Raw genomic sequence first — 25742 nt, forward strand, 5'->3', positions numbered from 1 at the left:
ACACAGACCCTGTATCTTCCAGGGCAATGACAGTGCTAATCAGTGACCAAACAGCTTTCTGAAAGCAAAGTATCATTTATTTATAACAAAAGAATTTCAGAGAAAACATATGTTGAAAACAATGAACAACCCTATATATATATGTCTGCTTACAACGTATCTAACCATCTCACACATGGGAAGGACTAATTCCTAAAACTCTTCCACAGAGCCCCCTCTCTGTCAGCTTGTGTCCCTGTCAGAGTTCACTGGCAACACCCTGCACAGCCCCTGGCAACTCACCCCCCTTCTTTTCCTCAGAAGGCTTTTTAACGGTTTAATATTCTTTTGATCTCTAGCCTCCAAGCCTGATAGAACAGTTGTGTCACTTCTGCCTAGTCAGAGCCTGAAACCCTGCCATTGTTTGGTAACTGCCCCCCAGCGTTTGCTGGGAGGTTGCTTATTTATCTGAAACCATTGTATTGCCGTCCTGTTTATTCTTCCCACAGTCCGCTATTAAGCATTGATACAGGAAAGTCTAGTAATTCCAATATACAATACCTTCCCCTCACTGACCAGTCACATATCATGTTCATCAAATGATTACGTTTCAGTACATCATTACTCCCTCTCATCTTTTCTTGAATGCTTTGACAGGTAGGGAATTAATTTAAATCTCGACTTCCTTAACTATTATTGTTAGGCAGAAGACTTTGAGAAAAACTTCAGTGTAGACAAGATTGTGTGTGTGTGCATAAATGGTTCTAAATGTACTAGGAATCTTGTAATTTCTATAGAAAGGGTGAAGATTGTGTGCTCCATCCCCCAGCTCCTACAAATTCATATGGGTCCATGTGACCAAGAAAGTTTAGTATTCAGCCTACACCAAGCCACACTTACACAATAATGGAGAACCAGGTGCATGAGACTGGAACATGTTCCGTGCTCTTCCATCCACCTTTCCCTCAGCAACATAGCCCCATGTGTCTCAAGCCAAAAGCTGTTATGTCCGTTCCCTCCCAACATACACACACCTACACTGACACAATCCCTTGTGTCTCAGGTATTAATGTGCTGGAACAACTTGTATAGTGGGGGTGTTGAGAGCCATTGAACCAAACTGTAAACTTTGTATATCAAGGAAACCACTTCAAGCTAACGGGTACAGCAACACCCCCCATGCCTCTAGTTCTAGCACCTATGGCCCTGTCTACCACAGGCTGGAGTGTCTGTCTGTCCCCAGTCAGGGATGTCACTTGCTATGGGGAAAAGGTGGCAGTTGTCCTTCTGACATTTATTCCCCCCTCCTCTGATTTTTAATAGGTCCATATTTACTTTTTGCTGCTCCACCACTCCAGTTTTTTCAGGATATAATAGAATCATGTATAATGTTATAGATGCTGACTCACCCTTGTCACCCTCCTCACACAGACAGAATTTGCCTGAAATGATGCCCTGTCCTGTGACACAGCCTCATGTGCCTCAGTCTCGGGTGTGGGTGTGTCTGTGTCCAGTGGCACAACCACTGGTGCCTGAGGTTGGTGTATGTTTGTTTCCATTAACACAACCCCTGGTGCCTCAGGCTGGAGAGAGAGAGAGTGTGTGTGTGTGTCCAGTAACACAACCGCTGGTGCCTCAGGCTGGAGAGAGAGAGTGTGTGTGTGTGTGTCCAGTGGCAACGCCTGGTGCCTCAGACTGGAGAAGGAGAGAGCGAGTGTGTGTGTGTCCAGTAACACAACAGCTGGTGCCTCAGGCTGGAGAAAGTGTGTGTGTGTCCAGTAACACAACCCCTGGAGTAGTGTGTGTCGGTGTAGTGTGTCTAGAGACAGTCCCGTGTGTGTGTGTCCAGTAACACAACCCCTGGAGTAGTGTGTGTCGGTGTAGTGTGTCTAGAGACAGTCCCGTGTGTGTGTGTCCAGTAACACAACCCCTGGAGTAGTGTGTGTCGGTGTAGTGTGTCTAGAGACAGTCCCGTGTGTGTGTCTGTCCCGAGCCGCTCTCGGAGTCCGTGTGCCCCTCACTGCCCGCCCCCGCCCCCACCCCTCCCGCGGTCCGGGCCATGGGCAGGCGGCTCGCGCGTCAGCGCGCGGGGCGGGCTCGGGGCCCGGCTAAAGGCGCGGCGGGCCCGGCGGGGTAGCGCGCACACAGCGGCGCTGAGCGAGCCAGGCAGGCCCCATGGCAGCCAGCCGGGCGTCCAACGGCCGCGCCGCGCACCCCGGCGGGGGGCTGAAGCGCGCGCGCAGCGAGCCGGGCGGCAGCAGAGTGACCGTGGTGCTCGGGGCGCAGTGGGGGGACGAAGGCAAAGGGAAGCTGGTTGACCTGCTGGCCACCGAGGCGGATATCGTCTGCAGGTGCCAGGTGGGTGCGGGGCGGCGGTGGCCGGGGAGCGGGGCCATGGTGGCTCGCAGGGGGTTGGCTCCGCGGCTCTGCTCTGCTCTTGGGCGACTTGCTTGGCTCCTGGCGTGTTTACCCTGGTGCCTTTATTGTTCTCTTCACTCCGATTTTCCGTTTCTCTTGGTCTCGCTTTTCTTTGGCTCTTGTTCTGTCTTTTCACCCCTCTGGCATCTTCTCTCCTCTCCCTTTCCCGGATCCCTTTTCCCTTTACTCCTTTTTATCTGCCTTTCGGTTTCCACCTTTTCTCTTTCTATCTCCAGTTTTTTTATCTTATCTTATTATCTATCTGTCAGTGATGCGTTCTCTTTATTTGTCTATCTCTGATCTCTGTCCATCTCTGATATTTCTCTTTATCTAGCTCTGATCTTTATCTGTCTCTGCCATCTCTGATATCTATCTCTGATATCTTTATCTCTCTGTCTCTGCCATCTCTCCATCTCTGATATCTATCTCTGATATCTTTATCTCTCTGTCTCTGCCATCTCTCCATCTCTGATATCTATCTCCGATATCTTTATCTCTGTTTCTGCCATCTCTTTGCCATCTCTCCCAGTCTCCCTTTACCATCTCTCTCTGTCTTTGCAATCTCGTTCTGCCATCTCTCTCTTTCTCCTCTCTTTTCTTTTCAGCACATTCTCATTGTTTCTCTCTCCTCCTTTCCCCCACTCTCTCATTCCCTGTTTTACTTTCTCTCCCTTGCCTCTGTGCTCGAGGAGGAGGTGTGATTCTTCCCAAGGACTGAGCTGCGACCCTTCCCCCTTCTCTGGTTGCACATTGAAATGTCACTGGGAAGAGAAAGTCCTGAACTATAAATATAAATAGCTGACCGTTCATGATAAGAGACACAAGATCCCGATGTTCAGACAGGCATGGGCTGTGTCTGAGCAAGTCGTCTGCTGCCCTCTGATAGCGGCCCATCGGCTGGCTGGGGAGGGGATGCATGCAGCAGGTGTCAGATGATTGCCTAACGTGACCAGAGGTCGGAGCAGCTAGAGTTTCCCGGTGGCCTGCCCTCTCCCCTCCTTGCACTGTGTCCTCATGATCCATGGATGCTTCCTCTTTGGAAAATTCATCGGGCTGGGTTCTGCAAGAGCCCTACATTTCTGCGATTATATGTAGCAGGTCCCAAGATCTTTCGTTTAGCAGCCATTTCCACTGAGTTGACCACTTGCACTTAATGGATTTAATTCTATTCCAGTTTTGTTATTGTGTAAGGGAGAAATTACTAACTAGTTCAAAGTTCAGAGACTGAAAATAGAAATGTTTCTATTTTAAAATGCACAAGGGCAAGCAGTGAAAAGCACTGATATCCTTGAAACTGAGATAACCCCAAGGACATTTCCTAATTAAATATGTTAAGTAAATAAACTTTGACACATGAGTTAAATATTAAGAATGTGGGTAAAGTATTTTCAGTTGGTATGGTAAACTGCTGGATCTTGAATCACCTTGGGAGGTTTTCCCTACAAAGGGAGACTAATGAATGCGCATTCAGATGAATATACTTAATGTTCCTCCACAAGATTCTCTGTAAACTTTTATAGGCAGCAGTGTATGCCCTGATTTTAGAACCACTTTAGGAAAGTGGGGTAGGGAATTTTGGCTTGAAAAGCTTAAGACTGGATCTGGACACACACTTTATTTAGGCCCAAATCCTGCTTAATTTTACTACTGTCAGTAGTACCACCGCAGATGGTAATAAAGTTAAGCATAGTGTATATGTGGCTGGAGGATTCTGGTCTTAATGGGTGGTGGTTGAGGGAAGACTTTAATCATTTTGAAGGGAAAAATAAAATCAGAATAGCAGTTTTTTATATTTGAATGGCAAAAAAAGTAGAAGTAGACAGCTTAAGGTGCTTTAAGTGGTATTTTTCCAAATAAAATATTTAAAGTGCTAATCTTGATTACAAATTTGCTATTTAGAGGACAACATTTAAAAAAGATTCTGTCAACTTAATCATATACTGTGAATAAATCATTGTAGCTTGTGTTAATAGTAACACTACAGATTATTAAAATGGAAAGAATTTAAAAAATCCTGTTTAATTTTGACTGTCTTGTTTCTTTATAATTTGCATATGTCTCATCACTGGCAATGAAAATCAAAGAAATCTTTTTCGCTTTTGTTTATAGTCAGTTTCACATTCATGGAACCAGTCCTGTAAACACATAAGCATGTGTGTGACTTTACTCATGTGAGAATCAGTGGGGATTGCTTATGGCAGTAAAGTTATACACATGTTTAAGTGTTTGCAGAGTCAGGGCTTGGGTTCTCAGTATGGCAATGTTTGGTTTGCAGGCTCTGGGCATAGACAACTGGGACTTGCGTTGTTCAAGATTGCATTAGTAAATAGTAGGTTGGATTTGATATAAAGATTTAAATCGTAGTCAGGAAGACTTGATTTAATCATGGATTTCTACATAAAAGTGCATTCTTGTTGGTTGTTATAACCTTAATACATATTCTTAACAACTCAGAGATAGGTGTAGGTTTCATTTTTAGAAGGTGCACACTGTACATTTTTAAACGGTGATTTATTTTGAAAACTTTTTAGATTAGTTATACAGCTATATCAGAAAATGGATGATTGTTTGGTTATTTCATTTACCAAAGGTAATTGAAGCAGATATTTATGAAGCACTGGGAGGTGAATTATCTCCAGTTCCACAGGTTAATTGTTAATATTTGGAGGATTTCCTTGCCATGCTATATTAGGAGGAGAACATCACCAGAGAGACATTTAAATTGTTTTATTTAACTAAAACAACAACGTTAAGTATTCTGGATTTTTTTCCTCAACAGTAAACATAATATTTTAACAAAACAAGCATATGAATTTTTGAATTTAGTTATTCAAGTTTTTTAAAATCAGGTTTGTTTTTGTTAAAATTGTTTTTAACTAAAATAGTTAAATTAAATATTTAAAAAAAACCCTCAAAATTAAATTGACTGTGTCAGCCAGGTCAACATGAGAAACTTAAAATATTGGCTTCTGCAGCTAACTTAGTCATCTTCACCTTCATTTTTCTGTTTGTTCGTAATCTGGAAAAGAAAAACAAGCTTTCCTGCTTTTTCAGGTACCAAACAATTGTTCAATTTGGAATGAATTAGTCCAAAAGAAGAAAATATTCTTTCTATACCAGCAGAAGAAGCTTCTGCTCTTAGAAAGTGAGATTATCACTTCAATAGTCTCTGAATCCAAGTGCTTAAGTGACTTCCATCAGTTCACTGGTGTGACTTTCTTTAAAACATCATCAGCAAATGTATATTTCTTGAATGGTTCACCTTAGCTCTGAAGTTTATTATGGTTGGCACTATGGAGGGATGATTGCTGGATGTCCATGTCATAACCAACTCCTCTTCTTCAGCAGTTAAGATTTGAACCTAGTACCGAGCATTGAGAATATTTACACAGAAATGAGCTGGAGATAGTGCTTGTCTCATTCAGGTTTTTTTAATACTTATAATTTAACTCTGTAGGGTTAACGTCAGGGTCAGTCCTAGGACCAATCCTATTCAATTTATTCATAAATGATCTGGAGAAAGGGGTAAAAAGGGCTAATTTAGCTACAACGAGTCAGGAAAAAGATCTTGGTTCTCTGAAGGTGTCCACGCAGTGTGCAGAGGCGGTCAAAAAAGCAAACAGGATGTTAGGAATCGTTAAAAAGGGGATAGAGAATAAGACTGAGAATATATTATTGCCCTTATATAAATCCATGGTACGCCCACATCTCGAATACTGTGTACAGATGTGGTCTCCTCACCTCAAAAAAGATATACAGGCGCTAGAAAAGGTTCAGAAAAGGGCAACTAAATTGATTAGGGGTTTGAAGAGGGTCCCATATGAGGAAAAATTAAAGAGACTAGGACTCTTCAGCTTGGAAAAGAGAAAACTAAGGGGGGATATGATAGAGGTATATAAAATCATGAGTGGTGTGGAGAAAGTGGATAAGGAAAAGTTATTTACTTATTCCCATAATACAAGAACTAGGGATCATAAAATGAAATTAATAGGCAGCAGGTTTAAAACAAATAAAAGGAAGTTCTTCTTCACGCAGCGCACAGCCAACTTGTGGAACTCCTTACCTGAGGAGGTTGTGAAGGCTAGGACTATAACAGCGTTTAAAAGAGAACTGGATAAATTCATGATGGTTAAGTCCATAAATGGCTATTAGTCAGGATGGGCAAGGAATGGTGTCCCTAGCCTCTGTTTGTCAGAGGATGGAGATGGATGGCAGGAGAGTGATCACTTGATCATTGCCTGTTAGGTTCACTCCCTCTGGGGCACCTGGCATTGGCCACTGTTGGTAGACAGGTACTGGGCTAGATGGACCTTTGATCTGACCCGGAACGGCCGTTCTTATGTTCTGTCATTGCATATTTCTCTTTTTAAGATTTCACTCAGTTCCTTCCAAATTTCAACAGCGTCAGCAATAAAACAGCTATTTTCCTGCATTTTGTTCAAGGCTACAGAAATAGGCTTCAAGGTACTCAGCATGTGTTCTTAAGCCCAATACTGAGAAATTTGGCTGTGACAGTGCCATCTATTTTTTCACAATTTTGTTCACAAACTGTCATTTGTGGTTAGGCCAGTTCTTGGCCTAACCACAAATGACAGTTTGTGAACAAAATTGTGCTCAAAACAGTCCACTACTGAGTTCTATTGCATGTCTTGTGAGGGAGTTAGCTTGGTTCCTCCCACTTGTTTTCAGAACAGCTGCTGCAAAGTTGTTGTTACGGAAGTATTTTGCAATTTCAACAATATTAGCCTTTATTTCTGGAACACTGAAGTCTTTGGCTAAGAGGTGCATCAAATGAGAACTGCAACTGTATGTTATTAGCTTGGTGCTCTCTTCTAATTTCTTCTCGTCTTAGATACATTTGCAGCATTGTCTGTGACCAAGCTGCGTACTAGATATTTAAATTTTTTGCACAGTTTGTTACAGCTTTTACTGCTACTTCTTGTAAGTATTCTGCTATGTGTGCATTTCCTGATGTATCAATTGTTTCTATAAGGAAGACATTCACATACAACAGGATCATTGTGGACATTGCTCCACCTATCAAGACTCAGGTTAACAATTTCACCCTCTAGACCTTTTGCACACTGCTCAATTTCTCTTTCATACACTTTATCCAGCATGTTGCCTGCAACATCTTCTCTGTTGGATGGACTGTATCCTGGTCTTAATGACTGAACCATGTTAATGAAGTGTGGGTTCTCAATTATACGGAAAGGAGAGTTTGTTGCATAAACAAACGGGGCAATTTTTTCATCAATTACCTCTTTTTGTAATCTGCTGGTTCTTATCACAAACTTATCTATGGTTGTTTCTGGATGATGATAGAGATTTTTATTTCTTTTTGCTACAGGTGATATACTGTGGCTATGTGACATACATGATGTGACTGAAACACTGTAATTGGCAGATAACTCTGAAACTATAGAAAATGATTGTGATCTTGAAGGTGGATAGTTTTCAGAATCCTTTACGTTGAGGATGGATTCCCCTAAACAAAATAAGTCAATGCAGTTATTTAATTATTATTACCATACTGCTAATTTAGTATTACTCATTGCATTCACGGACACTCAGTACTACCTAAAGGTGAAATTGTAAAAGGAAGATCCGCCTATTTCAGCTCTTTATTTCTTTTTCACAACTGCATCTAAAATGATAGTACCATAGAGTAACAACTATATTTTTTGCTCAAACATGAGAGTTCAAGAATAGTCCAGAAAAAAAAAGTTTACCAACCTGAAGATCTTTCATGTTCAGACATCTTCCTTTCATCATCTTCAACACAGCTTCCTCCTGTGAAGGAACACTTCTCATAATGTTGTTTCATTTGGGCAACCAGGCCTTGCATTTCTTTGTTGCACTGTTTGCATTTTACATGCATGCTTGTCTTACCCACAGATAGAGGAACTTCATTAAAATATTTCTAAACTGGGTCTCTTTTACGGCTTGCTGCCATTATAAGTTTTCCCTTCTAGTGAGAGAATGGTGTGGTAGATCTCAAGTCAACGAAGGCTACACTCAGGCCACGTCCACACTACAGAGTAAAATCGAAATTAATAAAATCGATTTTAAAAAACAGATTTTTTAAAATCGATTTTACGCGTCCACACTAGGGCACATTACTTCGGTGGTGTGCGTCCATGGTCCCAGGCTACCATCGATTTCTGGAGCGGTGCACTCTGGGTAGCTCAGTAAAAGAACGGGACCAATAACTTCGATTTCCGTCCACACTAACCCTAAATCGATTTAGTAATATCGATTTTAGGGTTACTCCTTTCGTTTAGCTGGAGTACAGAAATCGATTTTAAGACCCCTTAAAATCAATTTTAAGTGCCTTGTAGTGTGGACGGTACAGCTTTAAATCGATTTAACGCTGTTTAAATCGATTTAACGCTGTAGTGTGGACCTGGCCTCGGAAAGAACTCAAAACTTCTGGAATATGCTGTTCAAACAGTTTCACTTTTGTTTCTACTGCCTGTCTCTCCCGTCTCACATTTATTTCCAGATTTCTTCTTGTTGTCCAGATCTATTCCACCCCCAACGAGCTTCTATTCATTGAACTTTTTGAAACTTTGCATTTTTAGAGAGTTAAGGGAAAGACTCTGTGTACACAAATTTGCAGAGGGGCAATATAGTTGAGGTCTGTTATTTCTCACCTCTATTTATTTAAAACCATTTTTGCTGTTAACAAGCATGTTACCTCTGGAGACACAAATCCACAGTTTGAGAACTGCAAAACTAAGCATCTCTGATGGTATCGTCTAGACTGAACACTGAGTCCCATCGGGTAGATAGAAAGATTGACCTAAATAATCTATACAGAAGCCCCTAGAACTCCATAGGATTGGGCCCTAATCCATGAATTTATTGGAACTCATTTACAAAATTTTTCTTAAGCATTACATGAATATATTGTCTCATACTATAGGGATTATAAATTCTAATTCTATTGCATGATGCAATATCTTTGAGTGATAATGTATCTTAATTAAAACTATCTTTAGATAGGGTTTTTTCCTCAAAAAGCATTTTATCAAAAAAATCCGATTTAAATTAAAAAAAATCAGATTTATTTATTTATTTTTTAAAAAATAATTGATTTTTATCCACTCAGGTAAATAAAGGAAACACCGAATTTAGAATAGAAGTTAAGTTATCTCAGTTTATTAAAAGTAAACAAATTTAGTTATGGTACAGAAATCTCATTAAAGTGATATTCAACAGCTATTATTGTTGTATAACTTTACCTCCTTCCCCAAAAAAGCTGTCTACATCCCTGACGGCAGAGGAGTGTTTATTTCTTTTAAAACAATTGTTTCTGCTGGAATCAAATGTATGTTGTGGGAACATATTTTCTGGTCTAAAGTTTGTAAAGTATTTTCCTTTCTTTTTAATAGAATTTAAACTTGAGGCCAAATTTGTTTTTCAGGAACCCCTTTAAAATAACAATTAAAAAAATGTGGATTCCAACTGGAATTTTTATCAAACATTTAACAAGAGTTTTTAGTGTCACAGATTTGCATTAATAAATCCACATAATCAGATTCTCACAGGTCTCAGCCAGGAGAAATAAAGCAGAAGTCACAAGGACTAAATAAAAAGTGGAAAGCAGGGACAGTCAGGAACTCTGGAGGTCAGCTGCAGAACATCCAGGATCTTCTTCCCCATTCTGTCTTGCTTCTCCATATCCAAGTGGGAAGTCTACAGTCACCCTGGTAGAAAAATCAGATTCTGCAATTCTGGCTGCATTTGCAATATTAAATTTCAAAGGAATGGCTGAATCCCAAACCTTTTTGGTCACACTGTTTCAGGGGCTTTCTTTTTTAATGCATACTTGTGACATCTGCCCTGTAATTCATCTCAGTTTTACAGCAAGAACACCTAAAAACTTTAGCTTCAAAAATGAAATTTTAGGACGAAAGCCTGGCCCAACTGAAATTAGTAACAAACTTCCATTGAAGTTAGTAGGGCCAGGATTTAATTCCTATAGTTTGCAGAATACAACAAAATAAATCCTTGTGAGTCTCTTCTAGTTTTAGTTCAGCAATTACTTTTGTGCTTCTATAAACATGAAAATTGTTACCTACCTATAATCATTGACAATTCTAGGGGACACGTTTTCAATCTCCCTTAATTAAAATGCCTGCCAGATATTTGGGCAAATCTTATTGTATATGCAAACCCAAAGAAGCAAGTACAAATAAGTTTAATGATCCTAACTACAGTTAGTTTTGTGTAAGCATACAAGTGAGATTACATACACAAATCCAGGTTTTTGAATGTGTATTAGTGGAGAGCAAAAGAAAATTTGGCCCCACAAATTTAACTCATAAAGCAAAATTCAGAAATAAGAACATAAGAACAGCAATACTGGGTCAGACCAAAGGTTCTTGTAGCTCAATATTCTGTCTTCCGACAGTGACCAATGCCAGGTGCCCCAGGGGGAAAGAACAGAACAGGTAATCAAGTAATCCATCCCCTGTCGCCCATTCCCAGCTTCTGGCAAACAGAGGCTAGAGACACCATCTCTGCCCATCCTGGCTAATAGCCATTGATGGATCTATCCTCCCTGAACTTATCTAGTTCCTTTTTGAACACTGTTATAGTTTTGGCCTTCACAACATCCTCTGGCAAGAAGTTCCACAGGTTGGCTGTGCATTGGGTGAAAAAATACTTCCTTTTGTTTAAAACCTGCTGCCTATTAATTTCATTTGGTTGCCCCTAGTTCTTGTGTTATGCGAAGAAGTAAATAACAGCTCATGTCAGAATTCCTTTAGGAATGGGAAGTAGAGATGGAATGCCAGTTTAGTGGAGGTGGCTGCTGTAAGAGTTAGCCCAGTTCCATAAGCAGTGGGGAAAAGTTTGCAAATATCTGTGGCTTACAAAGATCTACCATCAGGACAAGTGCTGTCTCTTATTAGTTGTTCTCTGGATATATAGGAAAATTGTGGAGAAGTCACCTTTATCCAAGTCAGATTATTTTCCAGTTAGGAATTTACAAGAAAAGGAATGTCAGGCATGGGTAGACAGAGATAAAAATCATGGGTGATATTAGTAACAAAGGCAAAGTGCTGTAATTGAAACAGATAATATAAATCCCATAATCTCTTGTTATTTCTCAGTTGTGACCCAGAAGGAGTTGTGAACAGCACATTAGTATAAAGTGTATCAGATGTTATCAAGTGAGATGTTGAAAGGTTATCAAATAAGAAAATTTAGGGGAGAAACTGGGATTCAGATGGAAGAGTAGAGATTAGCAGGACTTGAATCCAGCATCCCCATACTGCCACCAGCTATAACCTGACTACTCCCTGTAACCCACAATCCACAGATGTTTGATGCCACATGAAGTTACATGTCAAGGGGTCTAATTGACAGTGGTCTTAGCCATCTCTGATTGGCTCATTGTCCATATATAAGCCCATGGAGCATCCCAAGAAGTGTCCAGATAACAGTATGGATCCTTTACTAGCTGCCCTGCTTCTCTGTTCCTGATCTTCTGGTATTGACCTTATCTCTGACTTGGATTCTGACTCCTGATTGACTCCTGGAATTACCAACACACACCCTGAGACCTCATATTGACTCTCAGCCTGATTCCTGACTCTGTCTCTGACTCTCGGCTTATCTTCTGACTCTGACTCTTGCTTGGCCCTCAGTTTGACTCTTGATATTGGTACTGGCTCTGACCCCTGGCTTCAGTTCCAGAATCCTAAACTCTTGCCACTAGCCCTGCCTTCCTTTGCCCAGAATCTTGATGGTTTGCCTGAACCATCCCTAACCTGTGGAGAAGGCTGTCCCTGTGGGACATTGGGGCAGTCGGTTGCCCTCTTCCCAACATGTCCCAAGGGACCCTAAACACAGCTGAATGGGGTGACAACCCACAGGAGGAACTAAATGTACTATCTGATATAATCATTAGAAGAAAACAGCTGAAAATTAAGATCAAGTGACATCTTTTTTATTTCATTTGTTGTGTGATAGGCTAGCTGTTACTAACTTATTTACAGATATCAGAAAACCAATGTTCATGTCCTTAGGTCATGTTACTCCCCACAGGAACATCACTACACTTCTGCAGAAGAGAAGGGCTAAAGATGAGCAAAAATCTTATGCTGTTCTGGTTTTAATTCCTCGGTTCTGCTCATTTTCATGAGGGTGTCTAATTATCCTGTTTAGGACTTTGAGTGAATGGGCTATAACAAACTTTGAATATGTTGCTTTCTTCCCATCTTCTGCAGCCCAGTTTTGGGGTTTTGTTCTAGGGGAAGAGGGGTTCTATTTACAACCAAGAATTATTTAACTTTACAAGTACGAAGTATGAAATACAGAGTTGCAGTTAAGGATATTAGCTTTAGAAATATTTTATGTATATTCTTTCACAGGTCAGAAGCTTTAATAAGGTCTCACGCTGTATGTATTTGTATTTATTTATCATACTAATGATGAGCTTATTAGGTTTTAAGAGATTGAAATATTTGTTCTGATTTCAACATCTTAGCATTGAAAAAAATATATAAAAGCAGGGAGTTGCACACCTCGTAGCTTCTATAGGCCAAGCTCATTGCATGCATCAGGGGCTCTTAGTATCCCGCCATTCCACCCTACAAGTTCCCTGTGTGTGACCCTCGCATCCCCTTCTGTTCAGGGACTCCCTGCAATCCACTCACATGCCAGGGGCTCTATGTGTGCCCCCCATCTTTCCCTCTCCCATTATTCTCTCCTCTTAAAGCAAGGGGCTCTGGTGTGCCCCCCATTCCCCCATGCTAGGGGCTCAGTGTGCATCCCCTTTTCCCCTCCCATCTCCTTTTTCCCTCCATGTCAGCCAGGGTTGCCCATTATTCCTGCATGCCAGAGGCTCTGTGCACTCACATTTCCCCATGCTAGGGGCTCTGTATGCCTCCTCCACTTCCCCAGTCCCCTCTTTTCCCCCAAACCAGGAGCTCTGCATGTACCTCCTTTCCCCCCATGCCAAAGGCTCTCAATGCACCGCCATTCTCTTTTTCCTCCTCTATCATGCTTTCCCATCCCCCCGCCTCCATGTTCTCCTTTTTCCTTCCTTCTTTCTTTCTCCATCAATATTTTAAAACTGTTTTGGGAGGATGAGAAGAGCTAATGTGAGGCATGTTGTTGTGCTGTAAATTGCAGAGGTGGCTGAAGTTTGATACAGGAATACAATATCACAGATAGGCCTAAATGCCAAAATCTTTAAAACTGGAAAAGTTTTAAATAAAATTATGTATTGAAGAAGGCAGCCTTTGGGCTGGAATTTACTGAAATTCCACATAACTTACAAGTAAAAATAAGTAACATAACAGTAACATTATGTGCATACTAATATACATAAACATGCATTAAAATAAACTAAAATATCTCATATTTTTTTCATATAATATAAGCCATGTAGAAATGAATACACAGTGTTGTCAATTCTTGCCCTTTTGTCACAAGTCTTGTGATATTTCCCAGATATATGTTGGGAAAATAACACCGCGGGGCACAGACTATCCAATAAGTTCCTGGACTGCATTGCAGACAACTTTTTATTTCAGAAAGTTGAAAAAGTTACTAGGGGGGAAGCTGTTCTAGACTTGATTTTAACAAATAGGGAGGAACTCGAGAATTTGAAAGTAGAAGGAAGCTTGGGTGAAAGTGATCATGAAATCATAGAGTTTGCAATTCTAAGGAAGGGTAGAAGGGAGTACAGCAAAATAGAGACAATGGATTTCAGGAAGGCGGATTTTGGTAAGATCAGAGAGCTGATAGGTAAGGTCCCATGGGAATCAAGACTGAGGGGAAAAACAACTGAGGAGAGTTGGCAGTTTTTCAAAGGGACACTATTAAGGGCCCAAAAGCAAGCTATTCCGATGGTTAGGAAAAATAGAAAATGTGGCAAAAGACCACTTTGGCTTAACCACAAGATCTTGCATGACCTACAAAATAAAAAGGCGTCATATAAAAAATGGAAACTAGGTCAGATTACAAAGGACGAATATAGGCAAATAACACAGGAATGCAGAGGCAAGATTAGAAAGGCAAAGGCACAAAATGAGCTCAAACTAGCTATGGGAATAAAGGGAAACAAGAAGACTTTTTATCAGTACATTAGAAGCAAGAGGAAGATAAAGGACAGGGTAGGCCCACAGTAATGGGAGACTTGGAAATGGCAGAGATGCTTAATGACTTCTTTGTTTCGGTCTTCACTGAGAAGTCTGAAGGAATGTCTAATATAGTGAATGCTTACGGGAAGAGGGTAGGTTTAGAAGATAAAATAAAAAAAGAGCAAGTAAAAAATCACTTAGAAAAGTTAGATGCCTGCAAGTCACCAGGGCCTGATGAAATGCATCCTAGAATACTCAAGGAGTTAATAGAGGAGGTATCTGAGCCTCTAGCTATTATCTTTGGGAAATCATGGGAGATGGGGGAGATTCCAGAAGACTGGAAAAGGGCAAATATAGTGCCCATCTATAAAAAGGGAAATAAAAACAACCCAGGAAACTACAGACCAGTTAGTTTAACTTCTGTGCCAGGGAAAATAATGGAGCAAGTAATTAAAGAAATCATCTGCAAACACTTGGAAGATGGTAAGGTGAGAATAGCCAGCATGGATTTGTAAAGAACAAATCGTGTCAAACTAATCCGATAGCATTCTTTGATAGGATAGTGAGCCTTGTGGATAAGGGAGAAGCGGTGGATGTGATATACCTAGACTTTAGTAAGGCATTTAATACAGTCTTGCATGATATTCTTATAGATAAACTAGGAAAGTACAATTTAGATGGGGCTACTATAAGGTAGGTGCATAACTGGCTGGATAACCGTACTCAGAGAGTAGTTATTAATGGCTCCCAATCCTGCTGGAAAGGTATAACAAGTGGGGTTCCGCAGGGGTCTATTTTGGGACCGGCTCTGTTCAATATCTTCATCAACGATTTAGATGTTGGCATAGAAAGTACGCTTATTAAGTTTGCGGACGATACCAAACTGGGAGGGATTGCAACTACTTTGGAGGACAGGGTCAGAATTCAAAATGATCTGGACAAATTGGAGAAATGGTCTGAGGTAAACAGGATGAAGTTCAATAAAGATAAATGCAAAGTGCTCCACTTAGGAAGGAACAATCAGTTTCACACATACAGAATGGGAAGAGACTGTCTAGGAAGGAGTATTGCAGAAAGAGATCTAGGGGTCATAGTAGACCACAAGCTTAATACGAGTCAACGGTGTGATACTGTTGCAAAAAAAGCAAACGTGATTCTGGGATGCATTAACAGGTGTGTTGTAAACAAGACAAGAGAAGTCATTCTTCCGCTCTACTCTGCGCTGGTTAGCCCACAACTGGAATATTGTGTCCAGTTCTGGGCACCGCATTTCAAGAAAGATGTGGAGAAATTGGAGAGGGTCCAGAGAAGAGCAACGAGAATGATTAAAGGTCTTGAGAACATGACCTATGAAGGAAGGCTGAAACAATTGGATTTGTTTAGTTTGGAAAAGAGAAGACTGAGAGGGGACATGATAGCAGTTTTCAGGTATCTAAAAGGGTGTCATCAGGAGGAGGGAGAAAACTTGTTCACCTTATCCTCCAATGATAGAACAAGAAGCAATGGGCTTAAACTGCAGCAAGGGAGATTTAGGTTAGACATTAGGAAAAAGTTCCTAACTGTCAAGGTAGTTAAACACTGGAATAGTTTGCCTAGGGAAGTTGTGGAATCTCTATCTCTGGAGATATTTAAGAGTAGTTTAGATAAATGTCTATTAGGGATGGTCTAGACAGTATTTGGTCCTGCCATGAGGGCAGGGGACTGGACTCGATGACCTCTCAAGGTCCCTTCCAGTCCTACTATGAGTCTATATTTGATGTTTTTTATTAAAGCCCCATTTTCTAGAGCTATAGAATTACCTGAAAATCTCTGATTTCATTAAAAGAAACAAGTTTTTGGCCCTCATGGTTGTGGAGAAAAGCTTGCAAATGTGACCTGAGGCTCAAAACCCAGAAGGCAATTAAAAGAGAACCCAACTTTTATTTATTTAATATTTCTTTAATCTCATGATTTTTAAGTCAATCCCATGATTTGGGGGCCCTTACAGTCTCAGAGCATTCAAAACCCATGATGAATACACATCCTATAACACAATTAATATAGCTGTGAGGGCTCCGGGCACCCATGGTCAGCCCTTGAAGGGGAAAAAATGTCCTGTGGTGCTCTTGAGCAAACTACTTGGGAGTTGGATGCCTAAACACTTGTGAAAATCCCAGTAGTTACCTATCGGTGTGTTTTGGTGCCTAAACACCATTAAAAATCTGGCCCTTAGTTTTCAAGGGTCACTTTCAGTTAGACTTAGGCTTTTAAGTGCAAGTTTAAGACAAGTTTAGAAAATGAGTGTAGAAAATGAGACTTAGGTTCTTTAGTAACTTAAGCACTTTTGAAAATTTCCCCCCTATTCTTCAACTGCAAGGGCTGAGTGACTTAACTGGGAGTTACTCATATCCTGTCCTAGGTGCCTGACTTAGATTTGAGGAGTTTAAGCATACTGTGACTTTCTGTTAGACTCTATCATCCAATCAAATATGTTTCGAGAGACAAATCACATAGGGGAAATATCGAATAGCAAATAGTTTCACTGGAAAGAGCTGGTGAGCAATCTGCAGGCTAAAATATGTTCATATAAACCATTTGTAGAATAATTCCAAATAACAAACAGAATAATAAAAACAGAGTTTGACCAAAAACTGTCAAAAACCAGCAGTTTCCCATTTTCATATTTCAAAACCAATAAAATCCATATGAGATGTAACCAGACTATAGTGCTTGGGAAAGCTGGGCATAATTGAAAAACTAAAATACGACATGGATGCAGAAATAATAAAGATCAAACTACCAAATCTTTAGCTACAACAGTAGAGAGACATTATAATGTCCTTAATCATCAGTTTGTGTCTTTCTTTTGCAGGGTGGGAATAATGCAGGCCACACTGTCGTCGTTGATGGGAAAGAATATGATTTTCACCTCTTTCCTAGTGGCATAATTAATCCAAAGGCAATTTCCTTTATTGGTAAGATAAACATCTTGTCCTGTTCAAAAGTTAATGTTGCATGGAAGGCAATCATAAGCAGGGTTTTATAAAATTAACAAACAAAAACATGAAAGGTTGTGAGTAAGGATTCTTTCAGTTTCAGCTTTTTTGTTTTTATTACTACAGTTGTAAAATGATTTGCCACATTTCACACCGTTATTTCTTATTCGTGTCATTTTAATATTCATGATTAGAGAAATTGTGAAAATATTAATCTTCCTTTCTGTCTCCTTGCTTTTTTTTTGCTATTTGAGAGTTCAACTCTCGTCTTCCACATGTGCATGTACAAAATTGCATATGCATATACATGTGCCTGCGCTTTGCATATGCAAACATCTGCACATAGAGGTCCCAAGATTCAGTGCTTTACTTGGCAGAATATCTTCCAGGCAGTCTCTTGTCATCCATACATCTTGAAATGTGTGCTCTTCTGGGCTGATGTCACATTGCAATGTTATGATTTTTGTGTCACAACATCATGATACAAATGTCATTGCAACACTGTTTGCGTTCATTGGGCTTGTTGAACATGGTAGCTGGAATGCAGACCAGAAGCTGGATTTCCAAGAATGTATAAATTTCCTACATACTGACCATGAACTGCACTTCATGAATAATTTTTCAACAGGATATTTACTATAGCTGAACTAAACTAATGGGCCATTAACAAATAGAGGCCAATGGTCAGATTTTAAAGGAAGTTAGTGCCTGAGCCTACCCAGATGGTAACTATGCACTTGTTTGCAAATTGATTGTTTTACATGAACAACCTGGGTTTTCTTGGCACAATTTATGCATCTGAGTTTGAATATTTGGCCTTAGCAAATAAACTAATGTTTGGATAGTTTGTATCTTGCTTATTGTCCCTAATTATACCACTTGTCAGCAACACAGATGTTACAGGGAATATGTAAGAAATGACAAAAGTAATTAAAGCTTTTAGAAAGAGTAGATGTCACAGTACACTCTTTATATGAAATACATCTTACTCTGATATTTTACAATGTTGTACTAATCAAAATAGCTGCAATTTTCCTTTAACCTTACACCAAACTCATAAAAACTACACTAACATACTGTTGTAAGTACTCTAAAGGTTGGCCTGAGTCAGATTAGGTAGGGCTGGTCTACACTGGGAATTTACACTTGCATAGCTAGGTCGCTCAGGGATGTGAAAAATCCACAACCCTGAATGACGTAGTTAAGCCAACCTATCCCCCGGTGTAGACAGCATTAAGTCAACAGAAGAATTCTGCCATTGACGTAGCTATCGCCTCTCATGGAGGTGGATTACCTAGGCTGATGGGAGAATCCCTCCTGCTGACATAGGTAGTGTCTACATTTGAAATGCTACAGCAGCACAGCCCTTAGATCCAATCCCAGATTTTAAATCTTTTCCTTCTCCAAATTTTGAAGGTGCTCATATCGGTGATTCTGGTTCCAGCCCATCTCTAGTTTTAATATTAAAATATATCAAATAAAACTTATTTTTCTGGTGACAAACATGATTGGTTCTGATTCCAGTTAGCATGGAAAATAACTAATGACCAATCTAGATTTATGCAGAGAAGCAGGTATTGCATGTATTTCTGGTGCTTCCAGGAAGAAGCAAGTAGTAGGTGTTCCCAGCCCACGATGTCTCTAATCCTTCCTCATCTCCAGTACACACTGTATTGTTTATGGATCTTAATTTCCAGCTTTATAGGAAAAAGGCCTTGCTCATGTATCACAGTAGCTATTTTGAGCTCAGTGTAAAGATATGAGACCATAAGAACGGCCATATTGGGTCAGACCAAAGGTCCATCAAGCCCAGTATCCTGTCTTCCGACAGTGGCCAATGCCAGGTGCGCCAAAGGGAATGAACAGAACAGGTAATCATCAAGTGATCCATCCCCTGTTGCCTATTCCCAAATGCATGTGATAGATGAAGACTTAAATAATATCAGCCATATATATCCCTGGTGTAAGTCCACTGACTTCTTTGAGCTTAAACCAAGGAGGAATTGAGGTCCAAAAGCCATTTCAATCAATGGAAAAACTTCATTGCCTTCAGCTGGCTTTGAATCAAATCCCAAATTCAGATCTGATGTAAGCAGGTACAATTCTATTGACTTTACTGGACTTAGCACCTGTTTATACCAAATGTGAATTTAGCTCCAATGGTTCTTAAAACCAGTTAATTATGAGCACAGGGTAGTCTTCAGTCCTAGGGATGTTTTACTAAGATTTTTCAGTACAAAATATGGTGTTTACGTGAGTCATTTTGAAGGATGTATATTTTATGTTCTGCTTTTTAAAAAAATCTTTTGTGTTTTCCCAAAGGTAATGGGGTGGTTATACATTTACCAGGCTTGTTTGAAGAAGCTGAAAAAAATGAAAAGAAAGGTTTGTGTCAACTAACTTTGTAAACATATTTTTATAATGGTAGCTAAAACAAAGTATATTTCAGACCCAGATTTTGACCACTTGCCATAAATATTCTTTATAGCAATTTTCCAGATTTAAAATCATTTAGAGAGCAGTCCTGACAAAATACAGTATGTAAGTGTCTTAGAGACAAGTTTTAAAGAACAGTCTCTGAATTTTATGGGTGCAGTTATTTGTTGCAACAAAAAATAAAAGGAAATCCTGGTTCCACTGAAGTCAGTGGCAAAAATCCCATTGACTTCAATAGGGCCAGGATTTCTGTGTCCCAGCTTCTGTGCAGAAATGTTTGTACTTGCAAATTCTGTGATTTGGTGGGAACAAATTGTGGATACAATTAAAAAAATTGGTTAAAGCTTTTTTTCATAGACAGGCAGCATTTTGGAAAAAAAATTAAAGTATCATGATTAACAACACAGTTAATAGCTTTTGACTTAATTTATAACAAAAATTGAATGTGTGCTACAGTATAATGGGATTGTGAGGAATACCTGATACCTTTGTCCATACCAGAATCAGAAAGTATTGTCCTGTTGAAAACAGTTGATTAATAGAAAATGGTAACATAGCCAGCTATGCTTTAACCAAGGTGACTTCTGCTTCATTTAAAGTAAACTATACATCTGGATTTGCAATACATTTAATAAGAAAGAGAATTAGAAGAAAGATACAGGAAAACTAAAAGTAAATGCCCAAGTCTGACAACCTCAGCAGAATATAAATCTTAAATTTTTAATCTATATCTGTTGACAGGTTTAAAGGATTGGGAGAAAAGACTCATCATATCAGATAGAGCACACATTGGTAAGTATTTATCAAAGTGAAGATTAAAGCATAGAAAGGACTGATAGGAAATGCAAATGATAGGCCCAACACATGCATTCAAAACTGCTATTTTACCTTGAAAAGGAATCCGTATTGGTATCTAATATTGTTTCTTCCCATGCTATAGGGAATGAATAAACATTACCAGTAAGATATTAATAGAATTTATAGTTTCTAATATGTAGTCCTGTATGATTGTTTTCATAATATTCTGTAATACTTCATGTGAGAACAGTGCGCATTCAACAATCACAAAGGCTTCTGCACCTAGCATTTAAATTGTAGATACCTGTGGTTTTATTTTGTTTTGTTAAATGTTTTTCATCTTGGGTGTCTCATCTTGTTTCTGCTGTTTTCCTTTGCTGTGCAGTGTTCGACTTTCACCAGGCAGTTGATGGACTTCAAGAAGTACAGCGTCAAGCACAAGAGGGAAAAAAGTAGTTATATACCAACACCTTTATTACACACACACACACACCCCTCCCATCCTGGGGGTTCTTAGCTGAGCTGAGTCAGACCCAAAGATTGAGGCCTATTCTGCACACAGTGCATAGTAGCAATAATTATGCGTGTGTACTGTAACAATAAAAAGTTAGAGCTTTATTCATAAAATATTAATCTCCATTTCAGAACAGTTCCCTAATATGTAGTATAATGAAAAGTTTTGATAAAATTCACTAGCATAAAACATATTTTTATATACACATTAGACATACTTTTTTCTTTCTTTAATTAGTATTGGTACGACAAAGAAAGGAATTGGACCAACGTATTCTTCCAAAGCTGCACGAACAGGCCTTCGTATTTGTGACCTCCTTTCAGACTTTGATGAATTTTCTTCAAGGTACAATTATTAATACTTCTAAAATAGTCCATCAAGGAACGGTACATTTTGGATGACAAGTTGGCTTTATAAGGGAACATTTTTAAACTAGTTTTTATGAGTTTTTGTGCAAATCCTTTAAATAAAAAAAAATTAAGGAAGTAGGTGGAGGAGAAACTTTAGTAAATATTTCTTGTGTTGTGCACAGCTTCCAGTCACTTTAAATGATCAGGGCATGGATAGATGTTGTTTATACTCATATGTGAGTCATATGTGTTTTCACTGGAGAACCTTTACTATGCTTATTTTATGATGCAAACTGAATTGTTGCCAAAGATTTTTAAAACAGAAACCAGTGCAAGTTCTGCATATACAAGTTTTTTATGTTTTGCAGGTTCAAGAATCTGGCACACCAATACAAGTCAATGTTTCCCACTTTGGAAATAGACACAGAAGGGCAACTGAAAAAACTAAAGGTAAAGATTTAATATTGAGGAAGATTCATATAGTCATAGATTTTAAGGCCATAAAGGAACACTGTGATCATCTGTTCTGACCTCCTTCATATATAAAGATGTAAAAAGAACCGAGGTAGAAAAATGTTAAAATATAAATCCAGCTGAAAATCTCTCTGAACTATTTCTTATAAAAATTAATAACAATTGTAAAACTACAAAAATGATATAAGAAATTAAAGTATATTGAGGAAATACATACATACATCATACAACTGATGAATCACAGTAAAAAATATATTTTATAATAGAATGCTCTCAGATAAGGAATATTAAAAATAAGTCCTAATAAAAAGAGATGTTCAAATCATAGTTGTTATTCTAATGTAACGTGTATCACGATAAAATGATCATGTTTTATTAAAGAGATCTGGGCAATACAGACTTGCTGTAACTTTTCTCATCCTTCTGCCCATGACGGGGCAGACTTCCAGGCCTATTGGAGAACTATTTTTAGCAATTAGTGTTGAACAGAGCATCTCTGTCTCTTCAATATATTAGTATGGTTAGATTATGTTCTATTTACAATATGCTGTAGCTGTACATCATTGCTGCTGAGGTGTGCAATATAGAAATGGTATACAACATTCTAATAGTCTTTTTTTGTGTGAGTGACTAGGTGCAGATTTTTTTTTATGGCATGATAACTAATTGTTTTGTTTTCCAGGTAAAATGTAGTTTTGAGATTGGCATGTTAGAATTATTTGTGAGTTTTTATAGCTGACCATATTGTTCATTGCTCCAGCCTTTCTGGCAGTACTGTTTGGTGAAATGTACATTTATGTTGAAACTTTCAGGGGTATGCTGAAAAAATAAGACCAATGGTCCGAGATGGTGTTTATTTTATGTATGAAGCTCTTCATGGCTCCCCAAAGAAAATTCTTATTGAAGGTGCCAATGCAGCACTACTTGACATTGACTTTGGTAAGTTACTATGTAAAGTAGGTTTAACTCCTGAGAGATGGCTTGTTTTCATTTGTCTTCGCATCAGCTTTGCTAACAGTAGGAAATCAGAAAAAAAAATCTGTTATTATATCATTTGAGGATTATTGGAAGAGGGTTGAAAGGGACCTCAGGAGGTCATCTAGTCCAACCCCCTGCTCAAAGCAGGACCAATCCCCAATTAAATCATCCCAGCCAGGGCTTTGTCAAGCCTGACCTTACATTCCTCCTTCCTTAGAGATTTTTATCTGCCATTACATGCGTCACAAAGTGCGTATTCACCCTCGAAAGCTTTATGCTCCAATATATCTGTTAGTCTATAAGGTGCCACAGGACTCTTTGCTGCTTTTTAAGGAAGGAGATTCCACCACCTCCCTAGGTAACACTAGGTAACCCTAGGTAACATGACTGTCTCATAAACAAATTAGAGAAATACTGCCTAGGTGGAGCTACTATAAGGTGGATGCATAACTGGTTGGAAAACCCTTCCAAGACAGTAGTTATCAGTGCCTCACAGTTAAGCTGGAAGAGCGTATTAGGTAGGATCCTGCAGGGATCGGTCTTGGGTCTGGTTATGTTCAGTATCTTCATCAGTAATTTAGAGAGTACACTTATAAAGTTTGTGGATGACACCAAGCTGGGAAGGGTTGCAAGTTCTTTGGAGAATAGGATTGAAATTCAAAATGATCTGGAGAAACTGGAGAAATGGTCTGAAGTAAAGAGGATAAAATTCAATAAGGACAAATGCAAGGTACTCCAGTAAAGAAGGAACAATCAGTTGTAGATATACAAAATGGGAAATGACTGTCTAGGAAGAAGTATTGCGGAAAGGGATCTGGGGGTTATAGTGGATCATAATCTAAATATGAGTCAACAATGCAACGCTGCTGCAAAAATAGCAAACATCATTCTGGGATGTATTAGCAAGAGTGTGGCAAGCAAGACCCTAGAAGTGATTCTTTCACTCTACTCATGCTGATAAGGTCTCAACTGGAGTAATGACAGGTTTCAGAGCAGCCATGTTAGTCTGTATCTGCAAAAAGAACTGGAGTACTTGTGGCACCTTAGAGACTAACAAATGTATTTGAGCATAAGCTTTCGTGGGCTACAGCTCACTCCATCGGATGCATGCAGTGGAAAATACAGTAGGAAGATATATATGTACACAGAGAACATGAAACAATGGGTGTTACCATACACACTCTAACGAGAGTGATCAGTTAAGGTGAACTATTACTAGCAGGAGAGGGGGAAAAAAACTTTTTGTAGTGGTAATCAAAATGGTCCGTTTGCAGCAGTTGACAAGAAGTTGTGAGGAATAGTGGGGGAAGGGGGAAATAAACTTGGGGAAATAGTTTTACTTTGTATAATGACCCATCCACTCCCATTCTTTATTTAAGCCTAACTTAATGGTGTCCATTTTGCAAATTTATTCCAATTCAGCAGTCTCTCGTTGGAGTCTGTTTTTGATGTTTTTTTGTTGTAATATTGCAACCTTTAGGTCTGAAATCGAGTGACCAGGGAGATTGAAGTGTTCTCCAACTGGAGTAATCTGTTCTGGGCACCATATTTCAGGAAAGACATGGACAAATTGGAGAAAGTCCAGAGGAGAGCGGTAAAAATGATTAAAGGTCTAGAAAACATGACTTATGAGGAAACATGAAAAAATGGGTTTGTTTAGTCTGGAGAAGAGAAGATGGAGCGGGGACATGATAACCATTTTCAAATACATAAAAGGTTGTTACAAGGAGGAGGGAGAAAAATTGTTCTTGTTAACCTCTGAGAACAGGAAAAGAAGCAACGGGATTAAACTGCAGCAAGGGAGGTTTAGGTTGGACATTAGGAAAAGCTTCCTAATTGTCAGGGTAGTTAGCATTGGAAAAAATTGCCTAGGGAGGTTGTGGAATCTCCGTTATTGGAGGTTTTTAAAAGCGGGTTAGACAAATATCTTCTCAGGGATGATCTAGATAATACTTAGCCCAGTGTTGAGTGCAGAGGACAGGACTAGAAGACCTCCAAGGTCCCTTCCAGTCCTATGATTCTACCTCTGAGGACAAAAGATTGGTGCACTACAGCTAACAAGGTGAGATTTACCTATGTGTATAATCACCTATATTTCCATTAGTAGAAATGTGACAAAGTAAGCTTTAGCAATGAGAAACATAAAATGGGCACTCCCTGGAGAATATCATTCTCCAGGCTATGAAATCTGAGTTGAATACTTGGCAACGGGTACAAATCTGGCTACTTCAGTCTCATGCCTGAGCACAGGAAAAAACACTCATGTTTCTTACTCTAGTATTCTGAAATGTCAGGGGATTCACTTCTCAGCAGGAAGATGTGTAGAAACCCGGAAAAAATGTATCTGATATCATCCCTTCAAAATGCATGTCCTGCTGAGAAGACAACTGGGTAGAGTAGTCTTCACAACTGTCAAATACCATGTATGAGGGAGCCACATATAATGATACTTCCAAAACCTAACCTTTAATCTGGTGTGGTGACTGCATGATTAAACCTGTGACAGCTGGAGAAGCTGCAGGTTGACCTAACTGACTGCAATGATGGTTTGTCTTCAGACTATCGAATCATGGAAATGTAGGGCTGGAAAGGACCTCAAGAGGTCATGAAGTACAGACCCCTGCACTAAGGCAGGACCAAGTAAATCTATACCATTCCTGACCGGTTAAGAACATAAGAATGGCCATATTGGGTCAGACCAAAGGTCCATCAAGTCCAG

The 25742-nt window shown here is 39.4% G+C and overlaps 2 protein-coding genes across 6 annotated transcripts in view; one reads left to right on the top strand and one right to left on the bottom strand.

Moving 5' to 3' along the window:
• The first annotated feature begins 2139 nt into the window (after positions 1–2139).
• ADSS1 (adenylosuccinate synthase 1) overlaps positions 2140–25742 on the top strand; it is a 40557-nt gene continuing 16954 nt past the window's right edge. Inside the window, exons 1-8 of one of the 2 annotated variants that reach the window (XM_050954191.1) lie at positions 2140–2337; positions 17350–17452; positions 19796–19858; positions 20651–20701; positions 21093–21159; positions 21459–21566; positions 21940–22021; positions 22858–22984. In XM_050954191.1, the coding sequence (XP_050810148.1) occupies positions 2155–2337; positions 17350–17452; positions 19796–19858; positions 20651–20701; positions 21093–21159; positions 21459–21566; positions 21940–22021; positions 22858–22984 (784 nt within the window). In that variant the 5' untranslated portion in view covers positions 2140–2154. The remainder of the gene's footprint in view (positions 2338–17349; positions 17453–19795; positions 19859–20650; positions 20702–21092; positions 21160–21458; positions 21567–21939; positions 22022–22857; positions 22985–25742) is intronic. The other variant, XM_050954192.1, reaches the window with a different exon arrangement.
• LOC127051646 (uncharacterized) lies at positions 5315–8413 on the bottom strand. Of its 4 annotated transcripts, none has more exons than XM_050954249.1 (3): positions 8290–8413; positions 8134–8190; positions 7013–7885 (listed from the first exon to the last, which is right to left on the bottom strand). In XM_050954249.1, the coding sequence occupies exons 2-3, from the start codon at positions 8156–8158 to the stop codon at positions 7374–7376; spliced, it is 537 nt and encodes a 178-aa protein (XP_050810206.1). In that variant the 5' UTR covers positions 8159–8190; positions 8290–8413; the 3' UTR covers positions 7013–7373. The 4 variants fall into 4 exon arrangements, 3 of the variants coding, with proteins under 3 accessions (XP_050810206.1, XP_050810205.1, XP_050810204.1); XM_050954248.1 differs by having other exon boundaries at positions 8134–8203; XR_007774552.1 differs by lacking the exon at positions 7013–7885 and adding an exon at positions 5315–5416 and having other exon boundaries at positions 8134–8413.

This window comes from Gopherus flavomarginatus, chromosome 5 (genome assembly GCF_025201925.1).
Source record: "Gopherus flavomarginatus isolate rGopFla2 chromosome 5, rGopFla2.mat.asm, whole genome shotgun sequence".
Taxonomy (NCBI): Eukaryota; Metazoa; Chordata; order Testudines; family Testudinidae; genus Gopherus; species Gopherus flavomarginatus.

Coding starts and splice junctions, on each gene's coding strand:
- LOC127051646 (XM_050954247.1), bottom strand. CDS start 8,278: ATGCATGTAAAATGCAAACAGTGCAACAAAGAAATGCAAGGCCTGGTT. Junction 7,886..8,133: donor TGAACATGAAAGATCTTCAG/GTTGGTAAACTT, acceptor TATTTTGTTTAG/GGGAATCCATCCTCAACGTA.